A 22,555-nucleotide genomic window follows, 5' to 3' on the forward strand; every position below is an offset into this window, starting at 1 on the left:
TGAAGATAATAATAAGATTTTAGGTAAAACTCAAAAAATATTACCTAAATATACTTAAACTTGGAAAATTTTCCCAAGTTATACTGATAAACATAATTCACTGCCAACTGCCAGACACGTACAAATTCCTTTTGAGGGAAATTCTTATGGTATCCCAGTAAGTTTCAGCCTACAGACTACAAATGAAGCTTTACATCACCCTAAACATGTGTGGCTTTTGGCACACCCTTCTCTCCAAAATGTACGAACTTACTTCAGCTTCACGTGAAGTTTAAAACAAACAACAACAAAAAAACTACCCTAGAATACTGATACAAACTTTGTGTGAATGTAGCGCTCAGGGACATGTTTTACTACTGGAACTGGTAGCATTAGGCAATGGTTGGACTTGATGAAAAAGGGTCTTCTCCAACATAAGTGATTTTATGATTTTATTCTTTAAAAAATTAGACTATTGTATAACAACAGTTATAGAATTAAGTAAAATCTCTTGCACTGATTTCCTCATTGATGTACAATTTATTTACTTACTACATTTATTTTGAATTCACTTCCCCATACATGCAAGGATTATCTTTATCCTTGAGAATTAGAAGTCTTAAGCATACACACTCTTTAAAAAAAAGAAATGCGTTTTTCCAATAATATAGAAGCATATTTCTTCTACTGTACAAAAAACACCTACATGTACTAGTTCTTCTTAATTTGTTGTTTTCTATGAATTTATGGAAGTTTGAAGTGCAGACAAAGCAATGAAAGAAAATACAACACTATCAAGTTATATCAAATACATACATGGTTTTACTCCTGTGTCCAAGTACCTGAGATGGGACACTAACCTTAAATGAGGATGATGACATGTTTAAATTAGACAAACTTGTAATTATTTTCTGGTAAACAAAAAGTAAAAATTGATTGTTTTTCCAAAATCAAATTGTGACTTAGTACTGGATACACAATACACTTGTTAAAAGTTAAATAGCTTTGGAATAAAAGTTTAAAATCCATTAGTTGTTCAAAAAAATACATCATGGAGAATCTTGAAAAAGTCCTTCTTCTTCTGTCTTCTAAAATTGGCCTCTTCAAAAACACATCCTGCAAGACAGAACTTGTGCAGAGAGGGGCTTATTTTGAAAGTCACTAGTATAAAAAGTTATCAGTAGAACAGGTCATCTATTTCAAGTCCATATAGTTTTAGTAACAATTTGTTGTGGTGCACATCACTTAGTTACACGTATCTTGATCCAGAGTCTTTGTAAGACCATTACTTTTGTTCTCTTCTAGATACGTAGCTTTTTTCTTAGTCAAAGTGGCAAATAGTGCATCCATCATTCCCAAAACTTCTAGTAGTTCCTCTTGATAGTCAATCTCTCTTCCTATGGCTTCCTGAAGCCTCAAGAATTGTTTATCTACAACTGCTGACTGTCCAAGCACAGGCTGATAAATATCTGTAAAGAAGAGAGTCACTTAAGATAGACATCTTAATTTTTACATTAATGATGTAAAAATTATAGTGGCTAATTAGATAGGCATTTGAAGAACCTGGCACTAGTCCAACATTGTAGACAAGTAAGACAACTTTGCTGGTGTTCTGAAAAACAGTGTTAATTATTGGTACATACCCACAGTAATACATAAGTCAAACTAACAGAAAAAGAAGTTTTTATGATATCAAATTCTATTTTTACCTCACTGGAGAAGACAAAGTCACTTGTACTACAGAAGTACAGGAACATGAAGAAAAAATTAAGAAAAAAAAAATTAAGAAACCATGAAGTACCTCACAGACAGTATCTGATTTATACTGTCTCCAGGATCAATGCTGTCTAGCAAAATTTCTTTTTGGATCAGTTCATCGCCATTGAGTTTATAAACCAAATTATGTAGGCATAGTTTCTAAAAACGGTAGCATTTTTCACCTTATTTTCAAACTAGCTGCTGGGCTTTGAGTCTTCTCTGTGTGGTACTTACCAGTGATCATATCCGCAACAGTTACCAGTATTGGAGTAAATCTAGGTTCAATTACACGCCTGCAAAATTAGAACACATCATCATTGTACTGTGTTGCCAAATGAAACAGCTACAAGCAGTTCTATCATACTGGCATGCAGACAACATTTTTGTTAGAGAAGAGACTTCACAGATCAGAGATATGAGTCAAAAAAGCTACATGTGGTATTTACCCTCCTCTTTTCACAAAGACAGCAGGGAATGGAGGACCGGCAAAAGCCTCAGGTACGTTAAGACATGGGTTGCATTGAAAAGACAAAAAGTAACAGACTGAGGGTAAAATGTGTGGCAAAGGGACAAAATAGTCTCTTTTGGTGGTTCTAATAATATCAGCAAAATCATTTTGTGCTAACATGTAAACTATTTCAGTACTACAGCCAAAGTTGCAAACCCTGGCATGAGAAAGCAAAAGGCACAGGAAATTTCAATCAGTGCTACAAACATCATCTCCTGAGCCCCTGTGGCAAAAGCTAGTAAGAAATATGGGTCTCAAAATAAGTTGTCAGAGTAAGTACAGTAAAACAATACCTTGTCACAAAGGTAAGGAGGAGACTAATTTGCTTCTCGTCTCGGCCTGCAAGCGCACTCCTTAGTGTTCCTCTGCGGTTTAGTTCCTGCATAACTGCAACCGTAACTTCAGGAGTATAAAGCCTGATGTGTGGCTGGACAGACAGTAGAAGAGTTTAGCATCAAAGCAACATCATCATACAGAAAACAGGGATGATATCAGTTTGCAAAAAATAAAATGAACAAAGGACTCATAAGGAACCCACGCGGTTTGAATGCTCTCTAGTTATACACCAAAAGAAAAATCCACTCTAAATGACAGCACACTACTTTGATGAGACAAGAACAAAGGCTTACCTCCAATACTGCATCAAGGGCCTTGGATGACTGAAAGCCCTTCAATAGCTTGTCGTATTTCCTCAAAACACATTTTCCAGGCTTACTGACAAAGAAATCCTCCTAGAATTGAAATACAAGTTCAGAATAAGACAGACACAATGAATTTGCATAGATATATAATGTAAACATACTGCTATGGACAAGCTTGTATGTCGTTGTGTCTTGCCTCCCTTCAACTTAGCGCACACCAAAAAAAAAACAAAAACAAAAAAGAAAACCTTGAGTGCTTCAAGATACATTTCCTCACTTCACCTTACCTGTTTTGGCATGTAATTTCTTCCTTTCACATAGGTTCTATACGCTGGCTGTCTCTTCTTTTGAGACTTTTCTTTGCTTTCTTCAGGTTTTCTGTGTTTAACATTTAGCACCCCGTTGGTCATGCCTACAACTATGGTTTCATCTTCAGGCTAAAATGCAAAAATCACAGTTAGGAACCTAGTTTTTTATTTGACAACACATGCATTACTACTGTGCACAGTTTTCAGCTTTTATGTGTAATAATAAAACTCAAATCACAGTATCGTAGGAAGATTTAAGCTAGAAGCCACGTCTATGGGGTTCTGTTGTCAAACTCCCTGTACTTGAAGGACCATCTTCAAAGCTATGATCCTAAGCAACATTATCTATTTAATAAGCCTCTAATAATAAGGTATATTAGAGAAGAATATAAAGAAGTATACAGCATGACTAGTTCAGCAAGATTCAAATACACATTAACATCCTTCTCACAAAACCACAGGCAAGTATAATCTTAGATAGGTTTGTTGTGTTTGTTTTGTTGTGTTTTTTTTTTTTTTTTCAAATGGTGTACAGCTGCCTTTGGATACTACATGCTATACAGCAGACATAAACACCACCTATGAGAAAGCTAACACAGATCAGTAGCATTTTCAGAAACAAGACAAAGTTGTTCAAAACATCAGCCAGTGCCATTTGTTTTATCTACATAAAAAGGTTAAATTTATTTGATGATAAAGGTCATAATTTTAAATAACGCATGAGAGAAAAAATACTGACTTTACGTATATAAAAGTGGGTTCTGACCCATTAGTAATAGTAGATAACTATATGAGATCTTTAAACTTTAGCTGTACGGTCAACAGATGTTAAGAAAAAGCAAATGAAATTGCTACATAAGAAATAAAAAATAGGTCATGATGACATTAAATAAATCCATAATTTGCCCACATCTTACAGCCTATGCAAGTCATATTCTCAAAAATCAGAAGCAGAATCAGAGTAGAAAAAAAATAAAAAAAAAATAAGGAGAATAAAAAGTTGGCTTGATTTGAGACAGAACTCCTTAGCATGGGAAAAGGACCGCTGAGGAGGCATATTATAGAAGCCTACAGAATCGTGACAGGCATGGATGGAGATCAGTTGCTTAGTGTTTCTTAAGGGTATCATATGACAGTACTGAAGGTTCAAATGGAACAAAAGGAGGCACCCTTGCTAACTGCTGTGTGAAGAGACATGGAACTCTTCGTCTAGGAATTTACTGAAGGTTAAAAGTTTGTACAAGCTAATGGGGAGACTGAACAGGTTTATGCTAGAGGAATTCTTTGAGTTGCACAGAAATTGCTCTCATCAGCAACCTTCTCATCTGAAAATGAGTTTGGAAGAACATCATATTTATCTTACATATTTGTCCTGCTTTCAGCTTTCCATAAACATCTGCTAATGGCAACAGTTGGAAGCAGAATCTGGGGCTGGATCAGCCTTTGGTTTGACACAGCATAGCCAGTGTTATGATCTCATATGATCATTTAAAGCTTAATAAGGTGTTTAGTCAATAGGAAACAAAAAGATAATGTCTCAAAAGATATATACACAGCTTTAGAGATGCCAAACTGCAGGTATGGCATGTGTTTTGCAGTTGCAGCAGAGGCTTGAAGTATATGTTTTCTGTGGTTCTGTGACAGATATGCACCACTACAGTCTTCACCTACTTCAAAATCATTCAAGCTCTAGTTCTCTTGGGAACAAAGTAGGGCATGAAGGAAGATTTTCTGTCACCCTTAACCCTCCCCCTTCCCCCTTGGTTCCAGAAGATCACAACAGCAAAGTAGCAAAGACCTTCACAGTCCCTTTTACGTATCTTTTACAGGTTATATAGCAGGGTGATTGCATCATGACAGTACTGCTTTAAGAAAAAGAGGTGCTGGCCTTCAAATTTTTGCCCAGTCAGTCAGTTATCCATTGGAACGCTTTGGAGAAATAAGCATCTTTGTTTTCTGTTCCCAAGACAGTCAGACAGCTGGTTTGGCAGACCCTCATTTATGCCTGTACCCCAGGCCCTTTCCTCTTCTCTTCCTCAGACCACTCTAACATCAACAACTTCTAAGACAGGTTTATCCTATTCTAGATCTCTCAAAGAACAAATAACCCACTTTTTCCTTTTATCACTGCCATACAAGAAGACTCAGAAGGTGCCTGAAAAGCAGAAGATGTGTATACTCATCATAAAGGACTTCCCTTCTAAGCTGTGTACTTCCCCAACACCATATATGGTGCCTGATAAACACACAATTTTGTATAGATCTGAATACAGGTAACACCTGGTATCTTAATCTGTTATGTTTTAAACCTCTAAATGCAATTTTTACCCAGGAGAAATACAGTCAGTGATTCTAGTTCATATGTTCAGCATTCTTGTGAAACATCTAATGACAATGAAAGCAAAAATCAATTACTTCAGCGATTTGAAGCTTATCAACAATTATGCTGCCTATAAAGACTTCTAAAGTACTTACTGACAACGCAAGACTGAGGATAGATGTTGCGTAGTTAAAGCTGTGGACTACTTTGTAGGAAGTCGTACTGTAAATCTTCACATGCCTGTACAGGAACAGTGACAAAGCCTTGTTACTAATGCCTTCACAGAAACTTCATCGCTCTCAGCTTCTAGGAGATCATTTAAAGAAACTGAGTATTTAAGCAAAGCTTTCTTCAGACTACTAGCAAGCTTCTCAGTTATTACCTCTCCTGTAATAACAGAAAGGTTCTAGCAAAAGATTCAGAAAAGAAAAAGAAAGAATTACTTACCCTAATACTAAAAAGATGAAAACAGTGAAAAGGGCAGAAAGGGAAACCAAAGGCAGACATAGCCTTGACTTCAGCAACACTTAATAGGAAGCACTAAGACAGTGTTTCTTCAAACTTGTTCTTAGTTTTAAATGGAAGATTTACTGATCATTTCTGCAATTAAATCCATGGATATTTTTGCATCCAGCTGCCCTTTAATGATTTGTTTGAAAGTGGAAAACCCTTAACAAATGAGAAAACTAAACACTATCTTACAAGTATGAACTTTAGTGTTATAAGCATTGAATGATCCATAGCTACATAGTTAATGCAACCCTTCATAGCTCATGCTCTGTGACCACCCACATCACTCGAGGGAGCCTGGGAAGTACAGCACAGAGGGAAGGCAGGGAGTAAGAACAGACCACTGTCACTTCAGACCACTTCATTCTTCTGATGTCTCAGAGACAACAGACTGTATGACTGAACTCAGCAACATTTAAAAAAAAAAAATCACCTCTGTGCCTTGGGTACATTCCTTCCACTGACAGAGTCACTTTAAGAGGGACAAAAAGCAACAACACAGATACACCAAAAATGGTCCCTTTTAAAGGTAAACGCTAACCAGTATTGAACTGTGTTGAAGTAAAATAAGAACAGTTTTCTTATTGGGAGAGCAAAGGTCAGTTTAGAGGTTCGAAAAACCAAATGCTTACTCAGAAGTTCCCCCCAAGCAATTAACAAACAAAAGGAGAAAAAGGCAAAACAAAGTTACAAAATATACCAACCTGTCCAGGGATCCTGATAACAACCTTTGTCCAGAGCTGTTCAGGCACAAACAAGTTACAGTTTTATGATGATTTTTAAGCGAAACTAGCAATTGTCCACCTTTCAGTACATCCCAGACTTTGACATAACGTCCTCCTATGAGAAAGAAGCGCACAAAACAGTTGGACACGCACACATTTATGCTTCTCTGAAAAAGTTTTCACAGAAATGACACATTGCATCCTTTGTAATGGAGTTTTCTGCACCTGCTTGTGCTCTCCATACATCATGGCTATCCCCTGGGACAAGACACATTACAAGACTGTTCTTTTTCAGGTGGTTTTGCAGGCATAGCTGAATGGTTCAATGTATTCCTTACAAAAAGGATTTAAACACTACTGGATTGCGAGACTTCTCATGCAATAGCAAGAGACTAAAAAACATTGCTAAGCATAATTTAGAGAAAGATGCAGGCAAAATATTTCTTAAATACGTTCCTTCAGGCCAGCACTGGGCTAATAAAGTGCATTGCATCATTAGAAGTGTACTACTATTTTTTAACTAATCACAAGAGAAGCAAATCAGAGATAAGATCCCTACCTTCAACCTTCAGGTCAACACTGGTTCCTAAGGAAGATCCTCAAGAAATCTAATTTTTACATACTTACCACTTCTTGGCCAAATTAAAGCATCACACAGGGAAGAGACAGATGAAAGATTTCTCAAATTAGGCCCAGCAGAAAGCAAAGTTGATTTTATTTAAGTACCTGCAGATACTAGCAGCCCTCCTGAAGGGAAAAGAAGCACACTCTCCACTGGGTGGCCATGTTCTATTGTCATGACACTACTTTTTGCTCTTGCATCAAACACCTTCACAGTGTGATCATAGGAACCTGCAAACACCACCATAAAGAGCTTCAGTTGCATAATTTAAGTATTTCAGGAAGTAAACCGGCCAAGTGTTACCATCTAACAGAGCTCCAGACAAATGGAAACAGTCTTACAGCATGCATTTAAAACGCCTAGTGGCTTACTTAATTTATAGCCTTCTGGCAGCATAAGGCCTCCAATTCTAGTCAGATTAATAGAAAGTTGCTGGTAGGAAGAAAAAAAAAAAAAAAAACACACACACACAAAAGCAACTGGTCTTAAAAACTTCTTATAAGGCATTTCATTTCTGAGTCTGCAAGTTTTAGGCTGTACAAACTACAGAGGAAATAGTGCTCTTCTCCAGTGCCCCGATAAAACACTTCCATCATTCCCAGCTAAAGGATGCATTCACAGCATCTTCAGCTCTCAAAGGCAAGTCAGAATAGCCCCATTAAGCTTAACAGGCTAAAGCAAAAAGATGTTAAACGTTTGGTTTCCCTACAAACACCAGCATTAACTATGAAAAGCAAGTAACAAGGAAACAACAAAGTAGGCCCTGAATAGGAAGATTATTGATGTTTAAAATAAAATACATGCTATTGTATTAAAAATTTACTGTATTTTTAATTCAGTTCTATCCCCCCCCAAAAAAAAAAAAATTGCATAAAAAATAAAATCAAACCTGTTATAAAGACATCTCCATTCAATTTACTTGCACAGCCACATCTCACATAGTCAGTATGTTCAGTGTATGACACAATTTCTGTAGCACTCGGAATATCCCACAAATTTGATGAATAATCATCACCACCTGAAAATATCCGGTATTTATCAGCGAGGAAGCCCACCACATGAACAGCTCTGGAAACCAAAGTGCACAACAGCCATTGTTAAAAGTGTACTCTTATTTCCACAAATAAAGAGCTTGCTGAAGGAAAGGATTCTCTCTCGTCTGAAAGTGCAAAGCATTTACTATTGGAAATTAGTAAATGCTTCACTTCAGAAGTTAAAAGTAGTTCACCTTGTACAGTTCCAGCCAGAAAAGGATCTTGCACACAAGATGCTAATCTGAGCACTGCTATGATCTGCGTTAAGAGTTTTACAGATCTACTGGATGTTCATTCATTCAAGAGTTGTAAATTCTGCGTCTATTACTTGGAGGCCTGTGTACTAGCCCAGTCCTTTTGAAACTGTAAGCTTTAAGCTATTTAAAGTTGTAAGCCTTAAGTAAGACGGTGTCGGACACTCTCCTTGTCCTTTAGGAATCCCTACCAAAATCAGTATTATCATTTTAACATCCCAACAGAGAATGACTGTGACAGGAAACACAGACACTTTAGATTTTATTAAATTAACCTAGGGATTAGGACTTAAGATAATACCCTATCTGCAACCAGAGAGCTCAGATAAGTAGAAACACAATCTCAAGTTCCGCATGGGTGCTTTCCTGTAAAGGAGGGTTGTTGTTGTTTTTATTCTAGAAAGATAAAGCAGTTTTAGGTCTTCCAGAATACAGCAATCTGTTTAATCTAATTATTACTGTTGTCTTCTTCAGGCTGAAAGATCAGGATTCCTCCTCCAACTTCTTCTCCACCAAGGGGCATACACTTCCCTTTTTTTTTTTCTTTTTTTTTTTTTTTTAAGTGATTCCTGCTCTTTCTCACATAGTTCTTCACAGCTTTTCTAACCAGTTTTTACAATTGTTTCTCCCAGCATGAAATAAAATTTGCTTACCATGTGTCTACACGACGTACCAGCAAACATTCGCCTTAATTAGAGTATGTATTTAGTCTTCCATGTGCCCAACTCACACGTTTAGAGCTAAAATTAATATCACCACTCTCATTTGGAATTCAGCTTTAAAATCTCCTTTTAAGTAAAAGTCGCAGAAGCTGCAAGCAGCACAGATGAATACTACCCAGGTTTTCAACAACAGGCAAAGCAGACAGCAGTCAAATACACCAGACAAGCTTATGCACGCCAAGAACAAAACACTGCCTTACTTCGTATGGCCATCAAATTGCCTCAGAGGTGCTTTTCCACTAATATCAAAGAGCCGAATGCTGCCTTCCTCGCTGCCAGCAACAAGAAGCTGGCCATCATCCCTGTACGTGGCACAGTAGGCAGCATCTTTGAAGCGAGAGAACGTTTTGATCGGTTCTTGAGAATAGCGACCGTAAATATGGACCTGGAAAAGTAAAGCAACTGTAAGCTCATTCATGTGACAGCAGCTGAGAAACAATGTGGGAAAAAAAAAAAAAAAAAAGTGACTTACCCTTGAGGAGGCTGTAACAGCATAGTTATAGGGAGGAACCGGGGAGAAGTCGATTTTATTTACCGCACCAAATTCTTTTATCTGAACAGGCGTCTAAAAGAGGTGCAATAAAGATGATTAAACACACGTGAGTATCAAAATTAAATCATTTAATCCATCAGGATATTTACAACCAAACCACCCGTGAGCGCTGCCCCACGAAGCCCCTCTTCTTCTGGGCCACCTCTAGCACTTTCTATTGCACTTTGTGCTAAAGCAGACCCGCTCATTACGCCTTTTATAACCCCAGCAGCCTCTTCCAGCCCGCGGGCAGCCCGCTGGCGGAGCGGCCGTGCCGTACCTTGTAGCCCTGCCAGTACAGCGTGTCCTGCGTCACCTTCTCGCCCAGCTTGGGCACGGCGGGCACCACCACGGGCTTGTAGGAGGCCATGGCGGGGCGAGGCGCGGGGCGAGGCGCGGGGCGAGGCTCGGCGGGGGCTCGGTGTGGGGCTCGGGGCCGCGGCCACGCGCGCCCCGCTCGCAGCGCGCGGAGAGGTGGCGCGCCCCGTGTCCGCGCGCGTCATCGGCGCGCGCCTCCCGCGGGCCAATGGCAGCGCGGCGCGCCACGCGGGGTGGCGCCACTTCCCTCCCTTCCCGCCTCCGCCGGCGCAGGGCGCCTGTCGCGACACGCTGCGCGCTGTCGGGAGAGCTGCATGGCCTGAGCCGCCGCGCCTGGCGCCTGGCCGGGGCCATGGCGGCCCCCTCCGGCAGCTCGGGCGCCGGGGCGCAGCTGGTGGTGGAGGAGTGCGGCGGCGGCTACAGCCTGGCGCCCATGGCGGACATCAAGGTGGAGCAGGCGCTGGACGGCGGCGCGGAGGAAGGGCAGGCGCAGGGCGTCGCCATGGGCATGAAGTTCATCCTGCCCAGCCGCTTCGACATGAACGTCTGCTCGCGGCTCGTCAAGTCTCTGAACGAGGAGGACAGCAAAAACATCCAGGACCAAGTGAACTCCGACCTGGAAGTGGCGTCCGTCCTGTTTAAAGGTGGAGCTGCGCCGTGCCGGCTGTTGTGTGCGGGCTCTTTGCATCCTCTCAGGGTGCTGCGTTTCGAAACAGTGTCTGCCTATGTGTGTGTGTGTGTGATAGTTTCCACGATCCGTTCTGCTACCATTTTTTATACGTGTCTTAGTAATTATTACCCTAAGCTAATTTTTCCCAAGCTTATTTTGTTCCATTTTTTAATTGAAAAAACGGCAGAAAAAGCCTTTAATTTATTAAAAGCTGATGCAAATGATAAAAACAAGCTTACTTCTTCTGATAGCAAGCCCTGTTACAAAGTCATATAACACACTACCCGTTCTTGACTACGTGCGTCTTTACAAAATACTACTAAAAGCACTGTGCGGTCATTTCAACTACAGTAGTGTTCTGGACCACATTTTGTCTTTTCACTGGTGTGATGTCCAAATAGCAGGTGATGCGGTTGACTCTGTCTTATGAATATGGATAGACAAAGCCTGTTCTCGTAGCAATTGTCTTGCTGATTGAGTTTCACAGTATTTGAAGGTGAACAGTGCTGTAATTCTGTAGGCTGTTCCCTGCAGCTGATATTTAACCACTGCTGTCCAGCTTCGTAAGAATTGATCCATACTTTTGAATAGCTGAGCGTGTTAATAGAGAAAGGAATTAGAGTTTCTTCCTATTACGTATTAATAATTATGTTTTTGCAGTGCTTGCTTTAATATTTCAGACACTTAGTCATTTGTTTTTTCATGATACTAAATTTGATCCATTTCCTATAACAAATACAAACAGACCTATTGTGGATTTTCATGATTTCTCTGATTTGTGTTGTTTGGCTGCAGTTCAGCCATTGTAATTTTCAAACTTTTTTGATTTGCAGGCCCTAAATGCTTTCTAGTGGAGCTGCAGACCTGAACGGCAAATTTAGACCCATCAGCAATAGGGTTGTTTTTTCTTAGGTAACATTTGTGAACCCTTTAGAAGTAGTCCTGCGGATCCAGAGACCGCAGGTCAAAAATCCCTGGTAGGTCTCTTAATTTGATAACCTCAGCTGTAGCTGTTTGATAGGCAAACAGAATGTAATTTTATTTTCATCCTTCTACCCTGTACTTCTAATTGGTTCCATTTGGAAACTTGCACTTGGGTTGATGACCAAGAGGTTCGCTATAGTGTGTATTCAGTGTGCATGTTAATTAGCTTGCAGTCACTGATTACTGGTGCACACTGGTTTCAAATCAGTTTAGCAAATACTGAAATTTAATCCTTCAGTATGTCTTTCCAGTATTCAGTCATCTAGCTTCTTAAAAATTATTTGGCTTTTCAGCTACTTCTCAAAACCAAAAGCTATTGTTTTAAGAATTGGAAGCCAAGATGCTCTATCTATTCTGTAATAACTTGCTATTAGATTCTGATACAAAGTTAGAAAAGTCAGTACTGATTAAAACAGCAGCACTGTGTGATTTTTGAATTCTAAGTGGTGACTTGCTTCTGCATTTTCTGCTAGCTAGTTCGGAAAGTCTTTGTTCCTACTGGATAAATGTTCATAAGACATCCGTAATGTAGTCACAGTTTTATCCAAGAGGAGTTGAAAAGGTTTTAGTGAAGAAATGCAGTGAAGGTCCACCCAACCAATGAAGGTTGGGTCCGCTGGTCAATGAGTAGGTAGAGTATTGAGCTGAGTGGCTCGTGACTGCAGGATTCATGTTTTCCTTGTACTGGAGAGTGCTAGTAAGAATACTGAATGCGAAGTGGAGCCATCCTGCCTGGTAAATCTGTGCTGGATGTGTTGGGAATCTAAGCAAAGAATTATCTTACTTAGACAACAAATAGTTTCTGGGTGAAATTACTCTGTGTTTAACATATGGGTTATCAATGTTGCTTTATGCCAGAAATGAAAACAGCCCTTTGATCAACCTGTATGATACATGGTGGAAAAAGTACATGTCGCAAAGCTTCCTTAGTGTAGGTTTGGAAGATCTTGTGGTAGTGGTGTTTTCTACTTTGGTTTAGAATCTGTGGCTTTCTTTTTTTTCCCTTCCTAGCATTAAAAAAAAAATGTCTGTTTTCTCTGTTCAATGTAGCTGAATGCAACATCCATACTTCTCCTTCCCCTGGTATCCAAGTAAGGCACGTTTATACTCCATCAACTACTAAGCATTTCTCACCAATAAAACAATCAACTACCCTAACTAACAAACACAGGGGAAACGAAGTCTCTACAACACCTCTGCTTGTAAATTGTAAGTATCCTTCTGTCTTACTGTTAATTATTATTTTGTGAACTGCAGGTTAGATGCTTGTCAGATTTTTTCCATTTTTCCTTTTTTTGTGTGTGTGTGTGTGTTGTTATTTATAATATAGGAAGAAAACACTGAAATAATCTTGTCTAGTGTTACAGGCTTCCAGCCATAAAATAATGCACATACGATATGTACCGAATTTGTGACTGAGGTGTATTTTCCAGAAAGGATACAATTCTTGGTTTGAAAAGTACAGAAAAAGCTTCAAGCTGTTATTTATGATTTTCTTGACTTTCAAGCATTTTCTCTATAAACTACACTCATAATCTACTTAATCTCCTATGAACTGCTTTCCTTTAAAATCATTTTTAAGTCTTGACTGTACATCTTTCTCAAACTAAGCAAGACCAATGTTTAAAGAAAAAAAAAACTGTTTGCATGGGAAAAATTTATCTGGAACTGTATCATATGCCTCAGCCTGAGTAAAATAGTCAGTCTTTCTGAAGTAAATCAAACTTTCATTCAGTGAATAGAAAGAGGGACACTGAATATTTATGTATTATGTAACCATTAGCTAGTTTTCTTGCTATATAAGACAGATAAATTGCATATGTTTCCTCCTGAGCACCTTTCACACCTGCCTGTATTTATAATTGTCAGAACCATGCATCTGTGCAGCATTAACTGTAGGATTAGAGAATATTTCTTTGTAACTCCTTAAGAATTCTGCTGCCTTTAATGCTTGGTACTTTGGATTTAAGAAAAAAGTATCTGTAGATGTCGTTTTGTGCATAGTTCTGTAATGTCTGATCTATTCAACATTGTAGTGAATAAGAGTCATGTTAGGGACATCAACAGGTATCATGACAGGTTTCCTGGTAGCTTGTGACCTCTTACAATAATGATGTTAGAAATGTCACTTATAATAATGATGTTAGAAATGCCACTTCTAAACCACTCAGCCTTAATTTATCAAAAGATGCTTATTTTCATTTGATAAATGTTCTTAACATGATCTTGGGTTGCTGACCAAACAACAGAGAGTGAAGTATGTTGCCTGCAGGAGTTGTTGTAGGAAGTATCTCTGTTTTCTAGTGTTGTTGTTTGTTTTTTTTTTTTTCTATTAACAGGAAGCATCTCTATTTTCTCTATTAATTTGTACATTAATTAAAAATTACCAAAACCTTTGAGGCATTTCAGAAACATCTTAGTTTTTCACATAGTGATTCCAGTTTAGAGTATAAAATGAAATCCATCCATGCTCTTAAATACAAGATAAATACAGCTCAAGCCAATGGAGGTATTATGCCCAGCTCCAAACAGCAGAATGAAAACTGGTGTGCATATCACCTGATTTCGCTTCCCTTTTTGTAGCTTTATCAGTTCACCAGCTGGCTGCTCAGGGAGAAATGTTGTATCTGGCCACGCGCATTGAACAAGGTGAGTCTAAGGAAGGTTAAATAACATCCTCTTTATCTTTGGCACATGTGCAACCTGCTGCACACTTTTTCCCCAAAGCTGTATTAAAGATATCTCCAAATATGGTACAAATTGAAGGATTTTTTAGATACCTCTTCTTTGTAGGTGTGGACTGTTGTTTTACATGAGTCTTCTATTTACCCACTGCTATCATTTGGGTTTAAAATGAAACATTAATATCAATAGGAGTTGAGGAATCCCTTCCTCCCCGTGCTCTCCCACTGTATGATCTCCATGACCTATGGAGATGAGGGATTAGAATCTGTTGGTTCTGTCAAAAGAGGTAAACTTTTTTTAAATAATTTAAAACACGTTCTATTAATCAGGGCTTTCTGATTCTATATTATTGATCAACATAGAGAGCTGTGTGTTTGGTAATTTTAGATATGGACCACACCTCCAATATAATAGCCCTACTCATTCCAAGTTGTATATTATTCTTCAGTGTGACAACTGTGAGTCCATAATACATTTACAAAATTCAAATTCTTCATAATATATTAAACTGTTCATAGAATATTCTTATTCCGATATTACTAACCAGCTATTCTTTCAGTCCATCTCTGTTAAAACATTTGTAGAAAGCATGTTTAAAGTAACTCAGTCCATATACTTTGCTAGTGAGTCATCTGTATTGAAAGCAAACTGATTCTGGAATGTTGGTAATGGTTAAAATTATGGTGCTATGGCAAACATGGGACTTTTAAACTATTTAGATATTTTTTTAAAAAGTCACCTACTTGATATATATATGTGTATATATATATATACGTATGTATGTATATATTCTTTTTTTCTTACATCAGCTCTTTAAGTAGACCTTAATTGTTTTCTATAAAACAGACAATTCATTAAATGAACTTTGGGAGCAATGGGGTTTTGCTGTCTGTATTACTTTACAAGATAATTCTTTACAAGACTCTCGAAAGTGTGCTTTCTACAATATAGTACAGATAATACAGTACGTATTTGTTTTTCAAGCAGTACTTCTCTCCAAAGATAAAGCCCATATTACAGACAACTTGTAATACTTTTAAGTAAAAACAGAGCTTGATTTGCAGAACTTTAAAAAAAAAAAAAAACCTTAGATTTTACTTCAGTCAGTTGGATTTTTTTTCCTTCAATAACAATATTTGCACCACCTCTGGGATAGACGTTTGTTTTTAAATTTAAGATGGCAACAATTTTCAAGGCACACTGCTATACACCAGTCCATTCACAATGAACATGTCAATACATTCATTCTACCAGCTCCTACAATGCATTAGTGAGAGGGATTCATAAATTGCATATTTTTATTTAAACAGAAAATGTAATCAATCATAAGGATGAAGAAGGATTTACCCCTCTGATGTGGGCCGCAGCTCATGGGCAGATAGCAGTGGTGGAATTTCTCCTCCAGAACGTAAGGAAAAGAGCACACTTAAATTTCTTAATTTACTTTGTATTTTATTTTGCCTTTCTAAGTTTGTCAATGCTGCTGTATGCTTAAAACTTTTAAAATGAAGTTCTCTGTAAAAATGTCACTTCAAAAAATTTGGTTCATTTGCTTTTCTTTTTATTACTGTTGTAGGGTGCAGATCCTCAGATTTTGGGAAAAGGTCGAGAAAGTGCCCTCTCACTGGCTTGCAGTAAAGGATACACAGATATTGTGAAAATGCTGCTGGACTGTGGAGTTGATGTCAACGAATATGACTGGGTAAGTCTCTAGACTGAATTTACATCAGTGTGCACTTTGGTCAGACACTTGAAGCAGGGCACAGCATTGGCTTGGGTTTGAAAATTGTTCTACCTCATCTGAAAGATCTGACATTCCCCAAACTTACATGGGATGCTTTTTGATAACAAAAGAGAAATTAACCCTACTAGTTATGGCTTCTTGGTAAAAAGAGAGTGAGGCTAATCCTGAACCCTTGCTTACATTCTAACCAGTAGATGAAAAAGATGGAAGTTGTAAAGGACCAAAAGTTTCTGATATGTATGATAAGTATGCTAGATTGCTGAGGAATTAAAGTTGCAGAATAGTTGGTTGCTAAGTGTCTAAGGCTTTTTCCTGCTTTTGCAGAATGGAGGAACACCTCTGCTATATGCAGTGCATGGGAATCATGTGAAATGTGTAAAAATTCTTCTTGGTAAGCAGCCTATCCAAACTGAATTATCAGCAGTGATGTGCTGTCAGTTAGCATGGTTAGAAATCTGACTTTCTTTTCGTTTTTTACATAGAAAGTGGTGCTGATCCGACTATTGAAACAGATGCTGGTTATAATTCCATGGATTTGGCTGTAGCCTTGGGCTATCGCAGTGGTGAGTATTGGAAATGTACATTCCTTGATTTTTATTTTTTTGCTACTCCTTGTTTATGCAGCTGCTGCAATAACCTCATAGAGTTTTATTCCTTATGCAGCCGTAAGAAGATCCCTGTCCTAAAAGCCTTAATACACTTAAATGTACCAGCACAAAATGAGCGATTTTCCTTCCTGGTTCAGAAAACCAGGTCCCTACTGAGAATATGTCACTGGTGTGGATCTACATCTGCGGGCACTGACAGCAGTGTGTAGGGCTGTTGCAACCATGATTGAGGCATGAGGAACTAAGCTGCTCCCGAACTCTGTACAAGGAATCAGAGTTGCACAGGACAATACTAATAGAGCTTGCAGCCCTCCTGTACCACTCACCCCTGTGTGATTGGTATGGTGTGATGTAGTTTGCAAAACCTTCTGTGCTTGTCATACTAGCTCTAGCTCTAGTTCATCTAGTTCATCGTGAGAGCAGGCAGTAATAGTGTGAGGGTGAGTGAATTAGTCTACCTTACTTGGCTCTGGAAAACAAAGTGGCAGAGAAAGGACTGTGTTGTTTTTAACTCATGCTGCCTTCATTTTGAAAGCTGTGAAATGTCTGTTGTTACAGAATCTAGAACCGAACCCAAAAATGATGCACGTGTAGTTTCTCCAAGCAGAGCCCTGTGCTTATGGACAAGCCAGTAACTTCTGGCTTGTACACATCTAGGTGTAGGACTGTGAAGGTCTGCCAGAGTTCAGTCTCAAAATGTTCCACAGAAGTAGTTCCTAATAAGTAAACATTCATTTTCCACTCTCCGTGTATAGGCTTTAAAATTTGCTTTCTGTAGCTATCTGCCTATTTAAACCAGAGAACAGATCATCATCCTCCAAAACTGTCTGCCTTACTGAGTGTATTGTTTTTTAATTATATGAGGCTTTTATTTTCTGAAGGGATGCAAACTCCCTTCTCAGAGTGAATTTATTCCTGTCTGTTTTTATTAAATGTTTGTAGAGGACAAGTCAGCATCTCCTAAAACAAAATAGTAGGTACCTAAAGACTTGGAAAAAACACTGAACACTGATTAACCAGACTTTTTCTCTGCTTTAGTTCAACAGGTTATTGAGTCACATTTATTAAGGCTACTACAGAGCATCAAGGAATAAGAGCTGGCTCTTCTGTGGCTGTCAGTTCTCGTCTTGGAGATTTGGATTTCTTTTTAGCCCTGTCATGATTGACAAGGGTTGTTTGTTTTGTAAATTTACCTCAGTAAAACTATGTGCTGTTTTTAGTTAAGCTTTTAAACATGCTTCTTCTTTCATAGAAATGTTTGGTGTCATCCTTTTTCTTGAAAATATTTTATATAACTTTGAAAGAAAAGATTGTTTGTCTTGCATGAAAAAAAAAAAGTTTGACCGTGTAAATGTTCATACAGAGTGCATTGGGTGGTGCTGTGCCAAGAGTACTACCTGATCTTGTCGTTGATATGTGTTCATGAGAAAACAATAATTTAGATACTGCAATATATCGCCATAGAATACAGATGTCTTTACTGTTAGTGGTACCCACTTGTGATGGTTTTCAAGATCCTCAGTTAGTATTATTGTGTCTGTCTTTGTCTTTGTATGATTTTTAAGAAGTTAGTAATAAATTGAAGGACTTTGATGGTAGTTTGATTCCTGGTCGATTTCTTAACACATCTCTCTGCCTTCTTGTATTCTCGAAACAACTCGTCCAGAGTGATCTAGGTAGAAATTTAGCTGATATAAGGAAATCCAAGCGTAGAATACCTAGCCCCTAAATATCCTTTCTGCAAGGGCTGAACAGCAGACAGTGTGGGAACAAAAGCCCGAAGTGCTGCATTCCAGCCTTCTTCAGCTGATGTGTGGTCTGTTGCATGCCCCAGTGTAGCTGCAGCAACTATGTTTTTTGAAAATAGTTGAAAAAGCAGGCAATGTTAACTGATTTCCTGGGACTCATGCACTTAAAACTACAACGAGATGGGATATGTTATTTTAAATAATGGATAAGCTTTTGAAATAGACTTTTCAGAAGTTTGTTTTCCCCCTGACAATACATGTGCATCCCTCATGCGTTGTTCACGTATGTTTACCTAAGCATTTAGCCATTGTGTCCACTAGAGGTCTGGTATCTGTATGCAAAAATACACCTCTGAGCCCCTCCTTTCTTAGTCTATGTGTAGTAAGTGCAAGCTTCAAATTGCTCTCCACCAGCAGCTCAAAAGATGTAAATGGACCCAGGTAAGTTACAATAGTAAAAATACAGCTAGTATACCCATTGTGTTTTATTTTCAGTTCAAAAAATCATTCTGAGAGAGGGAGTTAGGAGAATCTTATCAGGTAGTGATAGAGCACTGACAGCATTAAATTGGAATGCTACTTAGTGTCTTTGCTAACTGTGGTGCATTGTGCAAATTAACTAAAGCAAGAAGCCTTGGGCCCCTTACCAAGGTCAGTAAGGGTCACCAAGGTCTTACTTACCAAGTAAGAGCGTGAGGCTCTCTTAAGAAACTGGTAGAAACTGGTCCTGCGGATGGATGAGCCAAGGAGCAACCGAGTCTGTGCAAAGACCAGAGGTCAACTAGCGGTGACAAGGAAGAGTCATCAACCTTCATCCCCCCCGAATACCACCACCAGAATACAATGTGCAAGCACAGATGGGAGGAGTTTATGGGAATGACTCCTTAGAACTAATTTTAATACAAAGCAGGGACAGGTTATGAATATGTATAGGCGTATTGCGAAACTTCATGCACATGTAACTCTTTACTGCATATAAATGTCATATATGGAGTGGTAATTCGTGTCAAGGAAATGGTTGGTATTAATAAAGAAGGGGGAGATTGGGGAATGTGGCCATGGGGGTTGGAAAGCCCCATGGTTGAGATAACATTAGACTCTTAACGACGAGGCCATCAGGAATATGAAAGAGTTTAGAGGGAACAAAGAAGGGTGATTCAGGAGACTCCATGCAGTCTCGGGTTTCTTGTTCTCCAAATGGTTCTCTTGTTCTCCAGCCATTAAGGCATGGATGTTGCTGGGTGTTTGCTGTTGTTGTTACATTTAAAGTTGTTTGAGCAATGAAAAGTTGTATTGAAAAGAACTGCTGTGGAGAGACAGGTATAAGCGAGCCTGCCCTCAAGAAAGAAGAGAGGAAAAAAAAAAAAAAAAGGAAAAGAAAGGCAACATGAAGTTACATCAACAAATGAGCAGGAAAAAGAAGTAAAGAGGAACAGGCTGGCAGAATGGAAACCAGGACGGGAACAGGCACATTAATTGCCTCATGAAGACAGGTTTGGCCAGACTCAGCAAACCGCTCAAAGAAGCTCGTACTGAAAGTCACTGGAAACAGGCACACTGGAGCTGGAGAGAAGCTGGAGCTGAGAGAAGCGGACCCGTGCACACAACTGCCCCTCGCTGGTAAGCAGTTGCACATTATGGCGAATCAGACGTCCTTAGGAACAAAGACTGTCCTGGTAACCTTACAGCTTATTCTCCTTATTAACGATCGGACAGTTTATGAGCCTGAAATATGAGACCAAACTGAGGTCAAGGTGTGGGACTCTGCAACTAAAAACGACAAGGTTGCAGTGGGATTGCTCGGCACCTGGCGAGCAGTCCCTGAGGCCTTAAAGAGCCTTGTGGGACCACAGTCAGACACGTGTGGCTTGCCAGACAGTGAGGGAGCTGCGGGCTCCTTTACTGATCCGACTGCTACGCCATGGGCCCCTCTGCTGCTACAGCCATCGAAGGCCTTTGCTGTTCTGCCCCCTGGTGACCTGGACGTGCCTTTTGACCCAGCGAGGGGTAAAAATCTTACTGTCTCTCTACTCTGAGTCTGGTTTGCCCATCACAATACCTGCTGAGTGATCTCCCCGTCCTTATCTCAGCCCTTGAGCCCTTGGCATCGTATTTTCCCTCCCTTTCCCTTTCAGGAGGGGGAGTGAGAGAGCGGCTGTGGTGGAACTTGGCTGCCCACCCAAGTAAAAGCACCACACAGTAACGCCTAAAGTCCCTTTGCTGCATCTGAAGTCCTTTCTTCCTTGTCCTAAATCTATGGCCTGGGGAGAAGTTTGCTCGCTTTTTACTTGCAGCATCCTTCTCCACATCTCGGATCTGCCTGCTCTTGACATTAAAGCCTTAGTCCATTAATTCAATGTTTAATCTTTCCTTAGAGACCATGTTTCCTAAAAGTCTGATCCTAAGAAGGGTCTTTCTTAGCATCACTTCCTGGGTTCCTTGGATGCTTTCTGCTCGGTGTGTGTGTTCCTTGAAATACAATCCTCAGAAATGGGCACAATTTCAGTGGAAAATTTCACAGTCGACCCCACGCTCTGGATAGAGCAGTCTTCCGTCAGCCGCTCCCTCTCACCTTCTTCAACCTGCTGATGGGAGCACGAGGTGGAGGGTGTCAAAGGCTTTCTGAAGGCGACACATGGGGGTCTTCCCTGAGCAAGGTGTTCTGCTGTCAGAGAAGGAAACGGCTTTGTTGTTTGTTTCTCACCATCGGCACTTTGTTGCAGTTTCAGTTGTGATTGCCTAACTACACGTAACCTATTGGATTATTTCTTTGAGTATTTTTGCAAGAGTGGACATTTAACTCATTAGTTCAAATACTGAGATCACGTTCATGTCATTCACTTACTTTTCAGCCGAATGCAACTTTTCATAGAATTCACTAGCGTTGCAAGGGCCCAGCCATGACCGCTCTCCTCTTAAGGCACCTCCAGTGCTAAGGAGATGGGGAAAGACTTTGGGAGTGCATTTTGTGTCTTCCCAGTGGGATGCTGATGCGCTAAACTTTTCTATCATGGAGCGTGATGTGAATCTCCAAACCAAGCAACAACAACACAACAAAAACGAAAGGCTCTTGCTACTGTCTCCCACGATATCCTGCTAACAAAGCTGACAAAGCGTGGTACAGAAGAGCGGACAGTAAGGTGGGTTGAGAACTGGCTGACTGGCTGAGCTCAGAGGGTGGTGATCGGTGAAGCAGAGTCCGGTTGGAGACCTGTGACAAGCTCAGGGGTCGGTGCTGGGTCCCATCTTGTTCGACAGCTTCATCAACAACTCAGTTGCAGTTTCAGTTGTGATCGTCCCTTCCAACCCCTACAATTCTGGGAAATGAGCCCCACAGTGCCTACGTTTCTCTATCTTCTGTTTAACCTATTGGAGTAACAGCTCCATTAATACAATGTTTCCACAGTCTTCTAACACTTGGATTACCCCTAACAATTGAAATGAGGTAGATGCAGTCTTTCTAGACCTGGCTTGCATCGATAAGAACCCCTGGTTTTGAAGATGACATCGAACAGTGAGTTGCATAGTGGGGCCTTGGTCCTTCCACAGTCCACAGACTCAGAAGTTTGCAGAGCAGAAGCTTTGCAGAGCTGTACGAACACTGAAGATGCAATTGGATGATCCCCTGCTGACCTAGACGTGCTTTTTGACCTAGGCCCTATTGTCCTTGAAGAGGAGATGGGTATGTTTTTCTTCAATCCGGGAAGAATAGTATACAACCTAAAGCGAGACATATTGTTCCCCCGACTTGTTCTGGAGTTCTCCAGTGTTTGTAATCAAGAAAAGGAATGGAAAATGGAAACTGTTAAATCATGGAAGATATGGGAGCACTTCAATCAGGATTACCAACTCTAACAATGCTCCCCCGGACATGGACATTAATAG

General features: G+C 39.7%; 2 protein-coding genes across 2 annotated transcripts; one reads left to right on the forward strand and one right to left on the reverse strand.

Moving 5' to 3' along the window:
- Window positions 1-418: 418 nt before the first annotated feature.
- Window positions 419-10,410, reverse strand: UTP15 (UTP15 small subunit processome component). The gene is made up of 12 exons (XM_027446436.3): window positions 10,194-10,410; window positions 9,854-9,946; window positions 9,582-9,766; window positions 8,261-8,439; window positions 7,476-7,601; window positions 6,729-6,864; window positions 5,670-5,754; window positions 3,174-3,323; window positions 2,875-2,976; window positions 2,539-2,672; window positions 1,972-2,030; window positions 419-1,448 (listed from the first exon to the last, which is right to left on the reverse strand). The coding sequence occupies exons 1-12, from the start codon at window positions 10,281-10,283 to the stop codon at window positions 1,225-1,227; spliced, it is 1,563 nt and encodes a 520-aa protein (XP_027302237.1). The 5' UTR covers window positions 10,284-10,410; the 3' UTR covers window positions 419-1,224.
- A 14-nt stretch (window positions 10,411-10,424) lies between these two features.
- On the forward strand, window positions 10,425-18,520 carry ANKRA2 (ankyrin repeat family A member 2). Its single transcript, XM_005011626.5, has 8 exons — window positions 10,425-10,875; window positions 12,936-13,094; window positions 14,469-14,534; window positions 15,881-15,978; window positions 16,147-16,272; window positions 16,639-16,705; window positions 16,797-16,877; window positions 17,961-18,520. The coding sequence occupies exons 1-8, from the start codon at window positions 10,440-10,442 to the stop codon at window positions 18,014-18,016; spliced, it is 1,089 nt and encodes a 362-aa protein (XP_005011683.3). The 5' UTR covers window positions 10,425-10,439; the 3' UTR covers window positions 18,017-18,520.
- Window positions 18,521-22,555: the final 4,035 nt, after the last annotated feature.

Source organism: Anas platyrhynchos, chromosome Z, assembly GCF_047663525.1.
Source record: "Anas platyrhynchos isolate ZD024472 breed Pekin duck chromosome Z, IASCAAS_PekinDuck_T2T, whole genome shotgun sequence".
NCBI lineage: Eukaryota > Metazoa > Chordata > Aves > Anseriformes > Anatidae > Anas > Anas platyrhynchos.